Here is an 18,264-nt window from a genome sequence, read left to right on the forward strand (position 1 = left end):
TTTGGGCTGTGTCACCCACGGGCACCCAGGCCTGCTGCCCCCTGGGAACGCTTTCCTGGAGCCTGGCCTCAGCTGGCACTGGGGGCTCCACGCACCTCTGGGCAGCAGTGGCTCTGCAGACCAGTGATGGGCACAGGGCCTGGCACCGGACAGGAAGGCCTCTGAGAGGAGGGTGAGGGTCTCAGGTCCCCTCCCCAGCCCACCCTCAGCCACAGGGACCGGGGTTCATGGTCCCAAGCTCAATTTTCAGAGCTGCCCAGCGTCTTTTCCCAGGCTGTTATCTGCAGTGGGGCTGGACACCCACAGTGCTTGCTGGTGAACTCGGGGCACCCCAGCCTCTGCCTGGAGCCCGCTGGATGCTCTCATGTCAGGGAGCTGCTTTGTGGGGCTCCCGCAGACACAGTCTCAAGTTGAAGTCCTGGAGATCACGTGGGATTATTCCGTGACCTGTTGGTCTGGCCCCACCCCCACAGCAGGCACAGACGCCTGGTGCCCCCAACAAAGCGGAAACTAGAAAAACAACACAATGTACAAAACAAGATCGGCATCTTTTATTAGTTCATCTCGTTTCTGACGGTTGTTTCCTCAGTGTCATCATGAAGTTCTCTGCCCTTTTCAGTCACACATTAAATGTGTTGTTCAATTAAAAAAATCACTCCTATGTAAATGTCTCCACAGATGACATCTGACGTGAATCAGACATCACAGGGCATCTGTGGGGATCCGAGAATCCTCCCGAATACACCTGGGAGGGAAGGGGCATGAGGGATGGGGGCTTGCCCGCCCTGGGGATGACCCAACCACAGGGCGCCTGCGGCTGACAGAGGAGCCGAAACCCTGAGCACATGATCAGAGGGAAGAGGCGGCAGGGACCCGGGGCAGTGGGGAGGCGCCCAGTGGCCGATGGCCGAGGGACCGGCAGATGACCAGGGGGATGGGCAGGGCAGGAAGTGCGGGGTGCCCCACGGGGAGGGGGCCTGATCGCAGCAGCCTCCGCTTCTGGAAAGGCCTTGAGGAGGGTCCGGGGGTGAGGCAACACTGCCCTCTCTGCAGACAAGTGTGGGGAGGCCAGGACAGCCCCTGAAAATCACGCTTCCTATGTTCATGGTAGCAGCTGGTGACAAATGCTAGGATTTTATCTTTCGGATAAAAATGCCACCTTCTAGGAAGGGGGTGCCCGTGACAAGCTCGCTCTTCTTCCCAGAGGGGAGCAGGGAGGCGGCCACGGCGTTTCCCTTTCCTTGGGTGCCGCGGGGTGGCGGTGTTGGCGCCAGGCCCTCAGCACAGGAAGGGGGTTCCCGTGGGCACTAGGCCTGGCCCTCCAGCCGGGCCACCGCCTGCTTCAGGTCCTGCACGATGAGGTCCACCTCGGCCCGGGTGCTGCTACGGCCCACGCTCAGCCGGATGGCGTTCCTGGCCACGTCGACGGGGACGCCGCAGCTCAGCAGCACTGGGGACGGCCTGCGGGCGGGAGCCGGTCAGCCCGCAGGACTCAGCTCTCCATGCTGCCAGGGCGGTGGGGCAGAGGGGAGGGCTGTCTCCCTGAAGACAGCCACAGGCCCCTCCCTGGGAGAGGCCTCCCATCCCCGTGGAGTTTAACGGGCTCGGTTCTCAGAGGGGCCGCGCGGCCGCTGCTGAGGCTGGGGGCTGGCCTGCTGCACCGCGGAGGCTGCGGCCCCTGGTCAGTGGCGTGTGGTCTCCCACAGCCCCAGCCTTCCTCGAGTGAGGGCCCCTGCTTGTCAGGACCCCAGTCCTGCTCTCTCCAGAGCACAGGCTGCCTCATCCGGTTCCCCTCCCACCTGCAGGCCCCCTCCCTCCCCCCTTCCTCCCGCAAGGAAACAGACCCCCTTCCCTTCCTCCCACCAGGCTGCTCCCAGGGCCTGAGCCCCTACAGCAGCCCCTCCTGTCTCTGCCTGCTCCTGGCAGGGGGAGCGATTGGAACTCAAATCTGTTCCTGATTGTCTTGAGGCCCTGGGCCTCCAGCCCGCCCCCTGCCCCATACTGAGATGCTGCCCCATCTCCAGGGCCAGCCCCAGCACCCCCAGCCCTCCAGAGCGCCTGCGATGCCCCCTCACCCCCGGTCCCTGCCAGGCTGCAGAGCTCCGCGGCGCCTGGCACAGGGACGCACCCCAGATGCTGAGGCCACGCCGTGCGGAGTACTCACCGGTCCCCGAGTTCCGAGTGGCAGGCGGCCCCCACGCTGGCCAGCAGCGTCCGGCACTGAGCCAGCAGCGCGCGGCCTGGGGAGACAGAGCACAGGCCGCTGAGGGCAGGCCGGGCGGCACAGCCTCTCTTCCCTGCTGCCACCTGGCGAGTCCCAGGGCACAGGCCCCTCTGGCCGCGGGGTGGGAGGCCACCGTGGGACCCAGGGGAGTGCTGCCTCCTGCCGCCTCCTCCTCCTGAAACCAGCCTCGAGGGCGTGGCATCCTGACAAGGCTGGCATCCTGACCAGCCGCCTGTTGAGTGCTGTGTTGGCCTGGTAAGAACGTCCATCCCGATGTCTCTGTGTGTTAACAGTGGAGACACCGGGAGCTGCCTTTGTTAAGCTGCCTTTGTTAAGGCTTTCTTAAGCCTTCTTCCTTCACAAGCACGGAGATTTAAAAAAAAACCACACTGATGGAATTTCCCAGCAGTCCAGTGGCTAGAACCCCACGCTTTCCCTGCCAGGGCCCGAGTTCGATCCCTCGTTGGGGAACTAAAATCTCACAATCCACACAGTGTGGCCAAAAAAAAAAACACACCGATGACAGCTGATTTAAGGAGCCTGTCTGCTTTAAATTAACACAGGCCCTCAGGAAATATAAAGTCTGCCCCAGAAAAGGGGGAAAGGTACTAGAGGAACTCCCCTCCCACAGCCACCTTTCCAGAGAGGACACGTTCAGTCCAGCGACGGCCGCCCCAGGGCTCCTGCATGGTCCAAACATGCTGCCCGTTCCCCGGAGAGACCCAGGAGACCCTTGAGGCAACGACCTCAGCTAAGAAGTGAAAAGTGAGCTGCAGTTTGGTGTTCTCCAGGCCCCTGGAGTCCCGTCCCAGACAGACAGGATGCTCCGCGCTCTGGACTCCAGCCTCAGGGACTCGGGCGTCTGGGGGACGAGTCATCTGAACCCGAACCTGAGCCCCAGGGTTTCCGCCCGGGAGGCGGCGATGGCAGGAGCTGAGGAGGCCCGCACACCTACATCAGCTTCACCCCCAGCCAGGGTTCAGCAGCTCGCCTCTCCTTCCCTCACCCTCTCACAGCGTTCTGTAAAAACTGCAGCAGAGCTGGGCCCAGCGGCCTAACCTTTGGCTCACCTGACCTTCCCTTCCATCTTTGGCATGGGCCCCTGCCGCTGCTGAGGACCTCTGCGTCTGCGGTCTCAGTGCCCCGAGCCGGTCAGCAGCTGTGATCAGAGCCCCTCAGACAGCGCCCGGTGGGCCGATCCTGCCCTCAGCCCCCGACCAGCCCCCCGATGGCCTGAGCCAGGCCCGGCACCGCCCAGCCTGCCCCCCTCCTCACCTTGGAGCTGGGGTCCCTGGATGGAGAAGTTACAGGTGTTGGGGAGCCGCTTGGCACCTGGAAACTGGCTGTTCAGATGGAGTCTCTCACCAAATTCAGCCTGAAAAATGCACAAAATGTGTCATGTCTTCAAAGCCCCCCTCCTCAAAACTGTTTCAGACTTTCTGGAAAACAAAGCCTCACCCTCAACACGTAGAATGATTGTTTTTTCTTGTTGTTTAGTAGCTAAGTCCTCTCCGACTCTGTGGGACCCCATGGACTGTAGCCTGCCAGGCTCCTCTGTCCCTGGGATTCTCCAGGCAAGGATACTGGAGTGGGTTGCCATTTCCTTCTCCAGGGGGTCTTCCCGACCCGGGATGGAACCCACGTCTCCTGCACTGACAGGTGGGTTCTTTACCATGGAGCCCCAGGGGAGCCCCACAGAATTATTATTTTATCCGTAAGTATCTCCTTATAATACTCAGAGAGACTGAGTGTGAAGGGCAAGGTAAATTGGAAGAGAAAGATTCTGAGCACACTTGGATCTTCACAGGAGCATCCAGTGTCTTGTCCCTGGTATGTTTCGGTCCTGCCTCTGCATCCCCTGGGGGTCCAGGCTCCGGGCGCGACGCGGGCGCTCACCGCCAGCCTCTCCTCCAGGTAGTCGCGCACGCCCCGCATGTGGGCCTCGTAGGCATCACAGTTCTCTGCCACCAGCTCGGCTGCCTGCGGACACAGGAGGGTGTGGGGTGATGTCAGGGGCGGTGGGGGCGGGGCCAGACAGCAGTGGAGGTGCTGCTTCCTGAGGGCAGAGGTGGTCGCCTCCGACTGCTCCTCCCTGGACCTCACAGACACGTGCCGTGTGCCGACTGCCTGCCCTTCACTTGTCGACTGGCATCTGACAGCTGTCAGGCTTCCTGATGCCCGGGGCCCTGTGGAGTCCCCAGTCGGTGACCGGAGGCTCTCCCGGTCCACTCTAGAGACAGACGGACAGGACGGAGGAAGAGGCGGTCATGTCTGCCCTCGGGTGGGTGCCGTGAAGAAAGCGCAGAGCCCGGGGAAGGGCGCTCCAGGCGGAGGCCCGAGGAGGGAAGGGCGAGCACTCCTGGAGCGTTGTGAGCAGGAGGACGGTGCCGGAGGCCTAACGACGGCGGGCTCTGAGCTGAAACCTGGATGCTAGAGCTGGGTCTGAGCCGCCTGATCTGTGTGTTCACAGCTGGGTGCTGTGTGGAGCATGCGTGAGGCATCCATGCAAATGGTGGGGGTGGCCTGGCCTAGACTCAGTAGAGACTATGGACAAGGGGCAGGTCTTCATCTGTGGCGGAGGCTGGATGGATGGGACCAGCTGCCGCGTCAGGTGTGGGGGCAAGGACGGGGAGGACCGAGGGCACCTCCTGGGTTTCTCAGCAAGAGCCTGGGTGGCAGGCGGCACCTCGAGGAGAGAGCAGGGCACGCTGAGGGACGAGGAAGCTGGTGGGGACCTGGGTCTCCCCGGAGGTCAGGGTCTGTGGAAGACCGGAGCCCAGGCCAGTGTCAGACCCTCGGGGTGGGGGGGTGAGCACCAGGCCAGGAGAGGAGGCTGACGGGAGAGGAAGCAGAGAAGGCGCCCAGCTGGGGCGGGGGCGGAGAACTGGCCCCACATCTTCTGGAAGTCACAGGGCAACTGGGGGCCTTCTCTGAGGCCTCAGGGGAGCAGAGCACGCAGCAGACCAGGCCTCAGGAGCGGGGGGACGCATGCAGGCCACTCCATGGGGCGGAGGACACAGGAAGGGGAGCATGGGGATGGGAGGTGGGAAGGGGGCGACAGCAGGAGGGGCCTGCCTTCAGGCGCGTGGGGAAGGGGCAGAGAGCGCCAGGAGGCCTGGACTTGGCCTTGGTGGGTGAGGACACACACACCTCCCAGGGAAGGCGAGCAGTGTGTGGGGGGTCCAGGCTGGGCGAGGGGGCAACAATGGTGGGGCCCCCGCCCCAAGTGATGGCAGGGTCAGAGGGGCTGTGTGTGGCCAGGGAGGGGCAGGCTGCTGCTGGGCCGCCGTCTGGTCCTCAGAAGGAGCCTCCTTAAGAGGCTGCACTGTGCCCCCATCTTCAGGGGAGGGGCAGCCAGGTTCAGGCCGGGGGTGGGGGCTGGGGGTGGAGGGGGCGAGGTGTGTGTGTTGGGGGTGTGTGGGGGGGGTTGCAGCGAGCTGCAGGACCAGGCAGGAGCAAACCTGCGGGAATGATGTCGCTGTTTTTTATGTTAGAAGACTCGAGAAGAGAGTCTGTTCCTTTCAAATGCTAGGCATGTGAAACTCACTCCACGGATCCTAAAAAACATGTCTCCAGGTTGATAAATAAAATTCGAGGTTTCTCTTAATACATTGGCCCGTTTATTGGGGTCACAAATGTGACCTTCTCTGAAGCCCGGGCCGCCTACTGGAGTGGCTGGGAAACTGCTGTGAGCCCACAGAATGTGCCCTCTGGTCTGCCCTGGCCCTGCACTGGGATGGAGGCCTGGGAGTCTCCAGAGTCACCATGGCAGGAGGGGGCTGCCGTTATTCTAATTTTGGCCTTGGACTCTTGGTTCCTGATGCCGAGCTCCCAAGTCCCAGGAGTTTCCTGGATGACAGGAGTGCCTCCTGCTCTAATGAGGTGATTCTGGGTGGGCTTCTAGGTGGGGGCAGGTCATGGAACCGGAATTAGAAGCGTGGGGTTTTCAGTGCCCCGGCCCCACTTCCAGAGAGCAGAGAGGGGCTGGAGACGGAGTTAATGATTGAGCGAAGCCTCCACTAAAACCCCGGAAGGATGGCTTCAGAGAGCTTCCAGGTTGCTGAGCACAGAGGTGCTGCGGGTGGCGGGGGGCGGGGGTGTTGCTGGCAAGGGCATGGATGCCCCTTCCCACATCCTGCCCTTCTGGGTGTCCACCTGTGTCCTTTATCACACCCTTTCATGATAAACTGTTTATTGGGGTCAGTGGTCTAGTTCCTCTGAGTTCTGTGAGCTGTTCTAGCAGACTCACTGAACTCGAGGAGCGGGCCGTGGGAACCTCAGATTCACAGCCAGTTGGTCACAAGCACAGGTGACAATTGGCATCTGAAGTTTTCGGGGGTGGGGGGTCTTGTGGGACCGAGACCTCATCCTGAGGGTGGACAGTGTCAGGATGGAGCTGAATTGCAGGACCCCTGGCTGGTGCCACAGGTCCGCTCGGTGGGGACCCCGTCCCCGCACATGGGGTGAGAGTGAGGAAGATACGCAGGAGGAAGACTGAGGTTCGCCTGCACACTGACGCACAAAGCGAGCTGCATCCGTCCGAGGTCCCCAGGGCTTACCTTCCCAAGGCCGGCAATCATCGGGGTGTTCTCTGTCCTGTAAGAGACAAAGGATTCAGTCCCGTTTCCACGCAGAGTAATTAACCAACACCCTTGGAAGAAATCCCAGCCATATGAAAGTCAGGTGTTGGAGTAAAGACAGTGATGCCAACACCTCTCCTCCACGAGGGCAGCTGCCAGCCCCCAAGCCCTCCGAGGTTGCGGCAGATGCGGTGCACTGTGGGCAGTCTGCCCTGGCTGTCACTGGCCAGCCACATGATAGTTCTGTCTGGACCCTTACCCTCCCCACGAGAAACCCCCCTCCGGCCGCAGGCCCCAGAGCCCGTCTCCTCGGTGCCCCTGCCAAACCCGGCCAAGCTCCAGGGACTCAGTCCCCACCCCACTCCCTGCAGCCTCTCAGCTGTAATACGGGGTGGATCTTTGGTGACTAGAGATTTGGGGTGTTGTGTGTGTGTGCGCGCACGCAGGAACGTGCATGGCTGTGCAGGAGGGGAAAGGAGAACCGTCCCTCGTGCTGATCTAACTAAAACTAAGACGCTTTACTCCATTTCAGAAAAAACCAGAACAGTAACAACTTTCCGCTTTGGCTAAATAAACCTCTGGAGCTGTTTCCTGCTCGTTTACTAACAGAGCAAGATGAATGGACTCAGGTGAGCAGCACAGACGGTGTAGGACACCAGGTCCCACTGGCCTTGCCTGGACAAGCTTCCTGGTCAGGTCTGTCCCTGAGACGGGCTCTGACATCTAGAGGTGGTGCGGCGGGGTGGACTGGGAAGAGCCAGGGGCTCTGGGCTCCATCCAGGGCTGTGCGACCTCTAATGTCACACTCCTCTGTAGGACGACAGGGTTGGACCTGACGCATCGCTCAAGGTCTGACCTGGGATGAGCCCAGCCCCGTCCCCGCCCCGCCCCAGCACTCCACCCCCACCCAGAGCAATGCAAACCTGCTCCCACACCTGTCCACCCACGGAGCTGCCCTAAGACTCTGGCACAGCTGCTCTTTCGCCTCTTCTCCCTCCCTACCTTTTCCCTAGTATCTGTTTATTTGGCTGCATCAGATCTTACTTGTGGCATGTGGGATCTTTGTCAGGGCGCACACTCTCGAGCTGTGATGTGTGGGCTTACCTGCCCTGTGGCATGTGAGATCTCAGTGCCCGACCAGGGATCGAATCCATGTCCCCCACATTGTGAGGTGGAGTCTTAACCACTGGACCACCAGGGATGTCCTTCTTCTTCCTTTGTTTCCCCTCTCTCCCTCCTTTCTCTTTTAATTAATCTTTTTATTTTGAGAGAACATAGATTCACATGTCACTGGAAGAAACAGCACAGAGGCACTCTGTGTATCCTGAACTCAGTTTCTGGCACTGCAGGCCAGAGTCCCAGCCTGGACACTGACCAGACGCAGACAGGGCCACTGCTGCGAAGGCCCTCCTGCAGCCCTTCGCTAACCACGCCCACTCTTCATCACCCACACCCTCAGCCCCGTTCCCTCCTTAGCCCCGGAGGACGTTTCAAATTTTGTCATGTAAGTGATGTCACAGAGCTCATAACTTGGAGGGCTTGGCTGTTCGCCTTCGCCAAAATCCTCTGGAGGTGCCTCCGGGCTGTCGTGTGTGTCCGTGGTTCCCTCCTCCTCACCCCTGACAGGAGTTCCATAGCAGGCACGTGCCCCTGCTTGTTTAACTGTTTGCTTGTTAAAGGACATCTGGGTGGCTTGCAGTTCATGGCTGTGATGAATAAAGCTGCTAAACACTTCTGGGTACAGGTTTTGCTTGTGAACACAAGTCTTCATTTCTCTGGGATAAATGTCCAGGAATGAAACTCCTAGGCTGTATAGTAGTTGCATATTTAGTTTTTTGTTTATGTATTCTAGGTACCAGCCCTTTGGCGGATCTGTCATTTGAAAACATTTTTTCTTAATGTGCAGCTTGTCTTTTTATCCTCTTAACAAAGCCTTCTTCAGGGCAAAAGTTTAGATGAAGTTCATCAACTTTTCCTTTTATGGATGATTGTGGTGTCGAGTCTAACAACTCTTTGCTTAGCTCTAGGTTCTGAAGATTTTCTCCTAAAATTTTTACGGTTTTATGTTTTACATTTCAGTTCATGCTCTATTTTCAGTTACATTCTATAAGGTGTGAGACCTGGGCTGATGTCTGTCTTTACCTGTGGATGTCTAAGCGTTCCAGCACCAACGTTGTAAGGCTACCTCATATTAGGGGAATTACAGTAGCTTTTATTTTTTTGATGAAGTAGTCTACTCTTCATATCAAACTCATGTATGTGAGGTTCTTTGTAGCATTCCTTTATTCTTTTCGATAATAAAAAGAATTTTATTCTGTGGGCTCTTCTAGGGCCCACAGTGATATCTTGTTTCATTCTTGATAATGGCAATTTGTTTCTTCTCTCTTTTTTTGTCAGTCTTGCTAAACGTCTGTCAATTTTATCCATGTTTTCCAAGAGCCAGATCTTCAATTCGCTGATTTTTAAAAGTGATTTTTGTCCATAGTCTCACTGGCCTCTGCTCGCGTCTCTGTCACTGAATTCTCCCTGTTTGTTTTGGGGTAACTTGCTCTGCGCTCTCGGTGCTGCGGGTGGGGGCTCGCTGACTGGAGACGCTCCCCTCTGTCTGACATGCACTCAGTGCTGCAGGCTTCCTCCCCGCCACCCTGTGTCCCACAGATGTTGGTAAGTGTATTTCCATTCATTTCAGTAATCTGCCCCACGGATTACTCATAAGTGGGTTGTTTCTAAGTGTTTGGAGATTTTCTTATTATCTTCCTGTTATTGATTTCTAGTTTGATTCCACTGTGGTTAAGGAAAACACTCTGTGTAATTTCAGTGCTTTAAATGTGCTGAGGTTTGTTTGATGGTACAGAATATGACTTATCTTAGTGCATATTCCGGGGCACTTGAAAAGAATGGGTATCTTACTGGTGTTGGGTGGAAAGTTCCAGACGTGTTGATCAGCTCCTGTTGGTAGGTGCTGCTGAGTTCAGGCGTGTGATCAGCTCCTGTTGGTAGGTGCTGCTGAGTTCCTCTGCATCCTGGCCGGTTTTTGTCTAGTCACTCTCCCCACTGTTGAGGGATGGGTGTTGAAGTGCCCATCTGTACTCGTGGGTTTGTCTTCTTCTCCTTTCAGTTCAGGCTTTGTTTCCTCGCACATTTTGAAGCTGTGCTGTTTAGCGCATCCACGTTGGGGTTGCCATGTCTCCTTGGGGAACTGACTCTCTATTCCTTTCACCCTCTGGTAATTTCCTTTGCTCTGGAGTCTCCTTTAGCTAATGTTATGTACACAGGCCTGCTTTCCTTAGATTAAGATCTACATGATACACTTTTCCCCAACTTGTTATATTTGAAGTGAGTTTCTTAGAGACAGCATATGGTTAGATCAGTTTTCAAAAATTTATTCTGCCAGCCTCTGCCTTTTAATGATACATTTATTCCATTTACATTTAATGTAATAGTTGGTGTTCAGGATTAAGTCTGCCATTTTATTTTTTTGGTTTGTTCTATTTTTTTCCCCTGTTTCCTTTTTCCTATTTTTCTGTGTTACTTAAGCAGTTTTCAGAAGTTCAAGTAAAGAATAGAAAATGTACCTCTTTATATATGTTATTCTTCCCCATTCATAAAATAATCATCGTAAATATTTTTTCCACTTACATTAAAAAAAAATTATTTGTTTTTGGCTGTGCTGGGTCTCTGTTGCTGCACAGGGGTCTTCTCCAGCTGCCGCGAGCAGGGGCTGTGCTCTGCCGCAGCGCTCGGGCTTCCCACTGGGACGGTGTCTCTGCCGCGAGCAGGGCTCTAGGGTGTGCAGGTTTCGGTAGCTGCAACATGCAGGCTCAGGAGCTGTGGCACACAGGGTTAGTTGCCCCACAGCATGTGGGATCTCCCTGGACCAGGGATCAAACCCATGACCCTGCATTGGCAGGTGGACTCTTAACCACTGGACCACTAGCGAAGCCCCCTGCACATCAGACAGTGCTATGATTTTTGCCTAGGCCATCAAACGTAATTGAGAAAACTCAAGAGAAGGAAAGTCTATTTTATTTACCTATATTCTTGCTTATCAAGCTCTTTTCTCTCTGCTGTTCTAAGTTTCCTTCTTTTACTGTTTCCTTTCTGTATAAAGAACTTCTTTAGTCGTTTTTAGCATTAAGGTTTTCTGGTGACAAATTCTGTTAATTTTCTCTTTCATCTGAAAACATCTTGATTCCTTCTTTGTTCCTGAAGGATATTTCTGCTGGATGACATGACTGATTGACAGGCCTTTTCTTTGAGCACTTGGAAAATTTTGCCTTACTTCCTTAGGCCTCTGTGGTTACTGATGAGTAATCCACTAACATTTGAATTATTTTTTCCCTATAGGTAAGGAGTTGTTTATTTTTTTCTCTGGCTCTATGGAGGATTTTTCCTTTGTCTTTCATTTATGGAAGTTTATATTTTGTGTCTTAGACTTCTTTTGGTTTACCCTGGTTGGGTTTTGTTCAGCTTCTTGAATCTCTGAATTTGTCTCTTTCCAAATTTGTCTCTTTGCCAAGTTCTTTTTCCTCCCATCCTCCTTCTGCTCGCCCTCTTGGACCTCAGTGAAATGAATGTTAGATCTTCTATTGGTCCCACAGGTCTCTGAGGCTCTGCTCAATTTTTTCCAGTCTACTTCCTCTCTCTTTTTCATATTGGTTAATTCTGCTCTTTCCGCTGACCGAGTCTTTTCTGTTGCCCCTATTCTGCTGGTGAGCCTGTGTACGGCCTTTTTTCTTTGGTTGTTGAAATTGTTTGTTCTAAAATTTCAGTCTTGCTCCTCTTCGTCTTTGCTGACACTTTCTTCTGTTTCAGGTGTGTTCATAATTGGTCATTAAAGCATTTTATTGTTTTTGCCTTAAAACCTCTTGTCAGAGAGACAGTCTCTGTCGTTTCAGTGTCGGCATCTATTGAGAGTTTCTTTTCTTTGGTTTAAGATCTTTCTGGTTCTCAGTACGATGAGCAATTTTTAACTGAAACCTCAATGTCTGTATGCTATTTTATGATTCTTGATGTTTGTTAACCCTTCTGTAGTAGCTGGCATTTTCTGACCCTGCTCATCACCGCCAGGCAGGGTCAGACGTCTGGGCTCCCAGCTCAGTCCAGGTCAACACCTGAGAGGAACAGGCACCTTGCTGGTGACGGGTGTGGGCTGAGGCCCAGGGTCCCCATGGGGTCCAGCTGGTACCGTGGTGGGGGCGCACTGCTGAGGCGGGGCAGACGTCCTGGTTCCTCACTGGGCCCTGTCTGGCGCTGGAGGGGGTGGGCTCCTGTCACAGTGTGTGTGGGCGGGAGTCTGGGCCCCCTGGCACCTCCGTGGTGCAGGTGTGGGTGGAGGCAGGTGCCCATGGTGACAGCTGGAAGACAGCACGCATTGTCTAGAAGCCCTCCGTCTTGCTAGGGTGTCCTTTCCCTGCCCCCACCTGGAGAGTGGGCTCGTTGGGCTTTCTTTATCAGCCCTTACTGGTGTTTCTGAGTTGCTGGCTTCTTCTGCTCTAGTTCTGGATTAAAGGAGGCAAAAGAAACGCCAGGGACCCAGCGCATGTCTGGTCTCTCCCTCTTGTTATCATGTTTCTGACAACACATGTGGTGCTAGCCCCGCCCCCATTGCCTGCAAGTCTTGAGCACACAGGAGCTTTTGGAGAGGAAGCCAGATGCTCCCCTGTGGCCCTGCGCATTCCCACAGTCAGGGGGAACAGCACATCTCAGCCGGCGCTGGGGCGGGGTGCAGCAGCCCCTCTACTGTCAGCTGGGCCCAAATAACAGAAGGAACTTGACGCACTGAAGCAGCCACAAGACAGATTCCTTCATCTGCTTTGAACCCTCTCCGGCAAGATGGTGCGTGCGTGGGTCCCAAGTGCAGAGCCAGCCAGTGGGGCCATGTCGGATCAGCGGAGGCTCTATTGCAGCGCTTCCAAGAGGCGGGAGGGCCGCCGCCCTGCACACGCACGGCGCAGCCGGTGCCCAGACAGCTCGGTCACCTCCTGCCTTACCCTGGCCGGAAGTTCCGCTCCTGTCCGCCTCCAAACAGCATCGGGTACAGAGGGGTGTGCTCACCAAGCCCTCGGACGTAGAGCGCTCCGATCCTGGGGCCGTAGAACTGAAAGGAAAAGCCAGTCACTCATCCAGCAAGAACCTTCGGGCACCTTCTCCTGCACGTGCTGGGAGGGACACGGAGATGTAATGTGAGGGCCCTGCTTTCTGCAGTCTTGTGGCCGGGACCCGTCCAGACACGGGTGCGGGGCAGGTGTTGGACGCTGGGCCCCAGCTCAGGGGCAGAGGGCACCTGCCTGCCACAGGGGAGACTGATGGATGGGCTGGAGCCAGAGGTGGCCGAGGGCTATCCTGTGGGCGGCTCCCGCTCTCACAGCCTCATTAGGGAGAAGTTTTACGTGCCGGCGTGTCAGGTGGGCACACTCACTCCCTTGGGAACCAGCTGGGAAGAAAGTACTAAAAATACTCCCGGTTCTCTTGGCTGCTGGAGAGAGACACAAGAGCTTCAGAAGGGTCTTTACTGCTAACTATTAGTATTTCCTCAGCACAGCCTAGAGCTGAGGGTCGCTAAAACCACACCTTCGCTGTCTGAGCTGCCCTGTGAGTCAGGTTAGACAAGCCCTCCCTGCTGAGCCTGGCATCTTCCGTCCCTGGGTGGGGGTGGGGGTGGGCTGGGAGTGCAGAGAATACTCTGCAGCTGCTCAGTCATCCAATCGTGTCTGACTCTGTGCAACCCCATGGACTGCAGCCCGCCCGGCTCCTCTGCCCATGAGATTCTCCAGACAGGAATATGGAGTGGGCTACCGTGCCTGCCTCCAGGGGACCTTCCCGACCCAGGGACTGAGCCGCGTCTCTTACGTCTCCTGCACTGGCAGCCAGGTTCTTGACCACTGGCGCCACCTGGGAAGCTGTAGAGAACACTCGCTCCCGGGCTAAGCCCACCTGAGACCACCCCCTGACCCCCTTCCTCCCTACCTCCCCAAACCCCTCCCTCTACCCCCTCCACAGCCTTGCCTGGCCACAGGGCCACAGTCCGCCTGGCACCTCGACCCAGGGCCTTGCTGAGTGGGCACACCGGGCATGCCAGGTGAGGGAGGGTGAGTGGTGCCCTGGGCTCTGCTCAGGGGTGAGCCTCACGGGTGTTGAGGAGCCTCCCTGCGGGAGGGCAGGGGGTCAGGCAGACGAACCTTGTGACCCACGATGGTCAGGAAGTCCACGCCCAGGTCCCGCACGTCCACATGCTGCTTCCCCAGGGCCTGGGCGGCGTCCGTGTGCATGAGCACCTCCGGCAGCCCCCCTGCCGCCCGCTGCTGGTTCAGGGCTCGGACTCGCCGGCTGATCTCAGGCACCGGCTGGAGAGGGGAGAGCAGACAGCGGGCGGGTCACTCTGATTCCACAGAGCCGGAGTCAAAGAAATGAGCAGCCATGAGCAAGGGTGCGGCAGAAGTTCCCAGACTAAAGAATGGAGGAAAAGGGGAGGCTGGGCCAGAAGCCCACGTCCCCATCAGTCTCCCCAGGAGGACAGCGACTCACCATGACGACGCCCGTCTCATTGTTGGCCAGCATGATGGTCACCAGGCACGTGGCCGGGCGGACAGCCGCCAGGATGTCCTCAGCCTCCACCTGCCCATTCACCTTGGACACGGGGACGAAGGTGACCTCTGAGGAGTAAGACACAAACGTAAGGTCAGCCCAACAAGGCCTCCTCTCTGGATCGAGACACAGTGAAAAAGCAATTTATTGTGAAGTTTCAGAAGACTGAAGGAATATGAGCCACTCTTTGTCACCAGGCCTACAGACAGTGGCTTGCAGGCTTCACCAATGAGCCTCAGTGGTGGGGTCTCTCTGGGGACCCTCTGTTCTCCGCTGAGGGGCCTGTGAGCAGCTGAGACACCTTAGTTCACAAGAGCATCTTGAGGTGCCAGCAACGTGACCTTCACTCACTTGGCACTGACCCAGCCATCCTTAAGCCCCTCCTGTACCCAGCACTGCCCCGGCGCTTAGACCCCTGCTACTGCAGGTGGAAGACAGGCAGGGTGACTAAGCCCAGGTTTCTGGTGCAAAATGCTGAAGACGACATACCCGCTTCCCCCTCAAGATCCCACTGAAACGAGAGAATGGATATATTTCTCAACATGGGCAGCACCTTGCAGACGAGGAATTCTTAGCCATGCCCAGAATACACAGAGATGGTGGCATCAGGTTAATGTCAACAGGGAAGCCCACCCAGGTTGCGGACAGGTGAAAACTAACTCCACAAAGAGTAGGAAAGCACCCAGACGTCAGCTGAGTTCAGGGTGCACACGCGGAGAGCGGGGCAGGGGGCTGCCGACTGCAGAGGCAGGTGGAGGACCAGGTTCTGACACCCGAGGACCCCACCCCACACTCACAAGTGGGTGGCAGAGGCGGTGGCCTGGCCAGCAGGCCCAGGCGGGCTCCCGGAGTGGGGGTGGGAGGGGGCGGGGGGGCAGCAAAAGACGGCTGCTGCTGGTGCCTCCACTGTGGGACTCAGAGGGGAGCGATGAAAAGGCTACTCCAGCCAGGAGTTTTGTCTCTTTATTACGTACATGAACACCCGCTCCTCATCGTCAGTCCTCAGGGAGATGCAGATTAAAACCCACCCATTAGAGCCACCTGATACCTGCTAGGATGGCTGTAATAAACACTGACAGCAGACAAACGTTGGCAAGGACCCGGAGAAATCGGAAGCCCACCCCCACCCCAGGCACCAGCGGTGAGAATGTAAAATGGGGCAACTCCTGTGGAATACAAAGGTCAGGGTTAAACACGCAGAGCCTTCAGAAGGTGAAACACAGAATTACCACGTGACCCAGCAGCTCTACTCCTGGTAGATACTCGAGAGAAACAAAAACACACATCCAGACAAACACTTCTACACAAAAGCTCCCAATGGCATTATTCATAATATTAATATCAAATGTTCATCAATGATGAACAGATAAAATGTGAGTATCATTCAGCCATAAAAAGGGAGGAAATATTGGCACAGGCTACGATGCGGGTGAACCTGGACGACACAGTGCTATGTGAGAGAAGCCAGTGACAAAGACCACGTATCCGATGATTCCCTTCACATGACAGTCAGAATGTGCCAGTCTCCGGAGACGACTCTGTGGACCAGCTTGCCCAGGGGTGAGGGAAACAGTTACAGCCACAGGTAACGAGGTCCTTTGTGGGAACAGGAAAGGCATCATAAACGGTCGTGGTGATGGTCACACAACTCTGAATGCACTTTAAAGAGACTGAGATGCACACTTCAAATGGGCTCAGGGTATAGTGTGTGAGTTCCGCCTCCATAAAGCAGACATTCACGAAAGCAGACCCACTTGCACAGTGTGGAGGTGGAGGGGTGGGAGACAGGCAAGGTCAAGTCCCCGTTTCACACCAGGGAGTCGACAGACAGGTGCTTGAGTGACAAACCGAGAAATGGAGATGACATTTCTAAGCGCGTAAGTATTCAAGTGGAAGCAGCTAAAATGATAATACTGAGCGGGAGAAAGTATTGAAGGCAAACTCGAGGGCGGCTGCCTCAGGGCGAGGTCTGTCGGGGAAGAACCTTTGCTTTTCCTTGAAGCCTTTCTGCAGATCTTCACATTATTTCTATCCCTTCGTGTCTATACTTTGTAAAAACTTGTGTAATTTTAAAGGAGGTAACATGTAACAGTAACTAATAACAATGTATTACATTGCCTTTCCCTGCACAAGTGCAACAGGGATGAAAAGGAACTACAGTTTAGACAAGAAAGTCAGACCTGACTTGTTTCAGTTAAAGTGGTCCACTCAGGGAAGACCACAAAGAGAAAAACCTTTCCAGTAGTTGAACAGGAAAACAGTTAAACAGGAAAACCAGTAACAAGGCTCCCAGTCAGACCGAGCAGTTCTGTCCCACTCCTTGTCCTTAAGATAAAAACACTTTCCCTGCTTCTCCCTGGGTTTGCAGGCAGATCAGGTAATAAGGTGAACGCTGAACAGAAAAGCACTGTCTTATTCCAAGCAGAGTTCAACCTCTGCTGTTCTGAGAACGATGACTTTTAAAAACTGGTTTCGAGAAGCTAGTATTGACACCCTATGTCTCGGGATGCCATTTCACAGGAAAAGTGGAGGAAGGGCCGGAAGTGACCAGGACCACTGCCACTGCTGGGCAAGCCCCACCTGCCCTCAGACCCATGGGCAGGGGCACCTCCTGGGGGCCCTGGACCACCCCTGCCCCCCACCTGGGAGGCCCGAGCCTCTTCTGTGCCAAGAAGGGCTCCCCGCAGGAGGGCACTGGTTCTTGTTTTTGCCACCAGAAGTCATGTCTACTGTGTCCTTTTCCTTTCTACCAGATGGAGGAAGCCAAGATTTAATGATTAAAATCAAACAATGAAAAGCACAGTTAGCGTTTATAGATGTGCTACTAAATAAGCATTTACTTATCGTACCCAAAGGGCTTCCCTGCTGGCTCAGTGGTAAAGAATCTGCCTGCGACGTAGCAGATGCGAATTTGATCCTTAAGTCAGGAAAATCCCCTGGAGGAGGAAATGGCAGCCCATTCCAGTATTCTTGTCTAGAGAATTCCACAGACAGAGGAAGTGCAAAAAGTTGGACACCACCACCATACCATGTAAAGAACGCAGAGTTCATGGTGAGGTGGGCTCTGGATTGAGCAAAATGGTAATTCTTTGCAGGTCTTCAGGTCTTATGAGGCACTGGACTATGGGAGAGTAAGCAAGTTGGCAACCAGGAGGTGCTGTGTGTGTGATTATACATAAGAGTCTATGTATCATTAGATGATAAATGACCAGTCCTACACAATGATTATGGTGGTGTGTGTCTGTGTGTGTGTGATCACACACAAGAGTCTATGCATCCTTCGGTGATAAATGACCTGTTCCACACACTGATCGATTTGTCCCTCAGGGGAAATCTGGAAGAAGCACAGGCCGTGTAAGCGTCGCACCACAGCACGGCCGGCGGGTGGGGGCCAGCCAGCGGTCACTCACCAGCCTTGCGCTCCTCCCCCAGGTGCTCCAGCGGCAGGCGGATGGAGTCGTGCTCCACGGTGCAGGTGATGATGTGGGGCAGGGCCCCGTCCACCAGGCTGGGATGCCCGCCTGTGTCCCCGTTGGCAGCATGGACTTTGTGGAAGTGCTTCACCATGGACTGGATTACTAAATTATTTGACTGCAGAGACAGAGCAGAAAGGTCACTTACAATAACCACTCGAGGGGACCCGTCGAGTAAACAGCTGCTCTCATTTGTAGTTTCTTTTCTGGCTAATGTGGGAAAAAATGGGTCCCAAAGAAATTCAGCTCCTGAGCTGCGTCTTCTGAAAGACCCAACTGCAAAGATCTGGGGCTTTTCAATTTTCAGAAATGTTTCAGATTTTTGTTACTGTTGTTAAGCAACATTATACATTTAAAATTTTCTAAATCTGTTAAAAAAGCATATTTTGCCCAGGCACCC

At 55.2% G+C, this 18,264-nt stretch overlaps 1 protein-coding gene across 6 annotated transcripts in view; it reads right to left on the bottom strand.

The window, feature by feature from the left end:
• The window catches only part of SCLY (selenocysteine lyase), a 30,013-nt gene continuing 12,278 nt past the window's right edge, over positions 530 to 18,264 (bottom strand). For 5 of the 6 annotated variants that reach the window (XM_018040336.1, XM_018040327.1, XM_018040361.1 and 2 more), the window contains exons 4-12: positions 17,802 to 17,982; positions 14,332 to 14,459; positions 13,986 to 14,150; positions 12,798 to 12,904; positions 6,784 to 6,820; positions 4,121 to 4,204; positions 3,500 to 3,599; positions 2,165 to 2,240; positions 530 to 1,461 (exon numbers count right to left, since the gene is read on the bottom strand). In XM_018040336.1, the coding sequence (XP_017895825.1) occupies positions 1,308 to 1,461; positions 2,165 to 2,240; positions 3,500 to 3,599; positions 4,121 to 4,204; positions 6,784 to 6,820; positions 12,798 to 12,904; positions 13,986 to 14,150; positions 14,332 to 14,459; positions 17,802 to 17,982 (1,032 nt within the window). In that variant the 3' untranslated portion in view covers positions 530 to 1,307. Of the gene's footprint in view, positions 1,506 to 2,164; positions 2,241 to 3,499; positions 3,600 to 4,120; positions 4,205 to 6,783; positions 6,821 to 12,797; positions 12,905 to 13,985; positions 14,151 to 14,331; positions 14,460 to 17,801; positions 17,983 to 18,264 lie in introns of all 6 variants that reach the window. The other variant, XM_018040369.1, reaches the window with a different exon arrangement.

This window comes from Capra hircus, chromosome 3, assembly GCF_001704415.2.
Source record: "Capra hircus breed San Clemente chromosome 3, ASM170441v1, whole genome shotgun sequence".
Lineage (NCBI taxonomy): Eukaryota > Metazoa > Chordata > Mammalia > Artiodactyla > Bovidae > Capra > Capra hircus.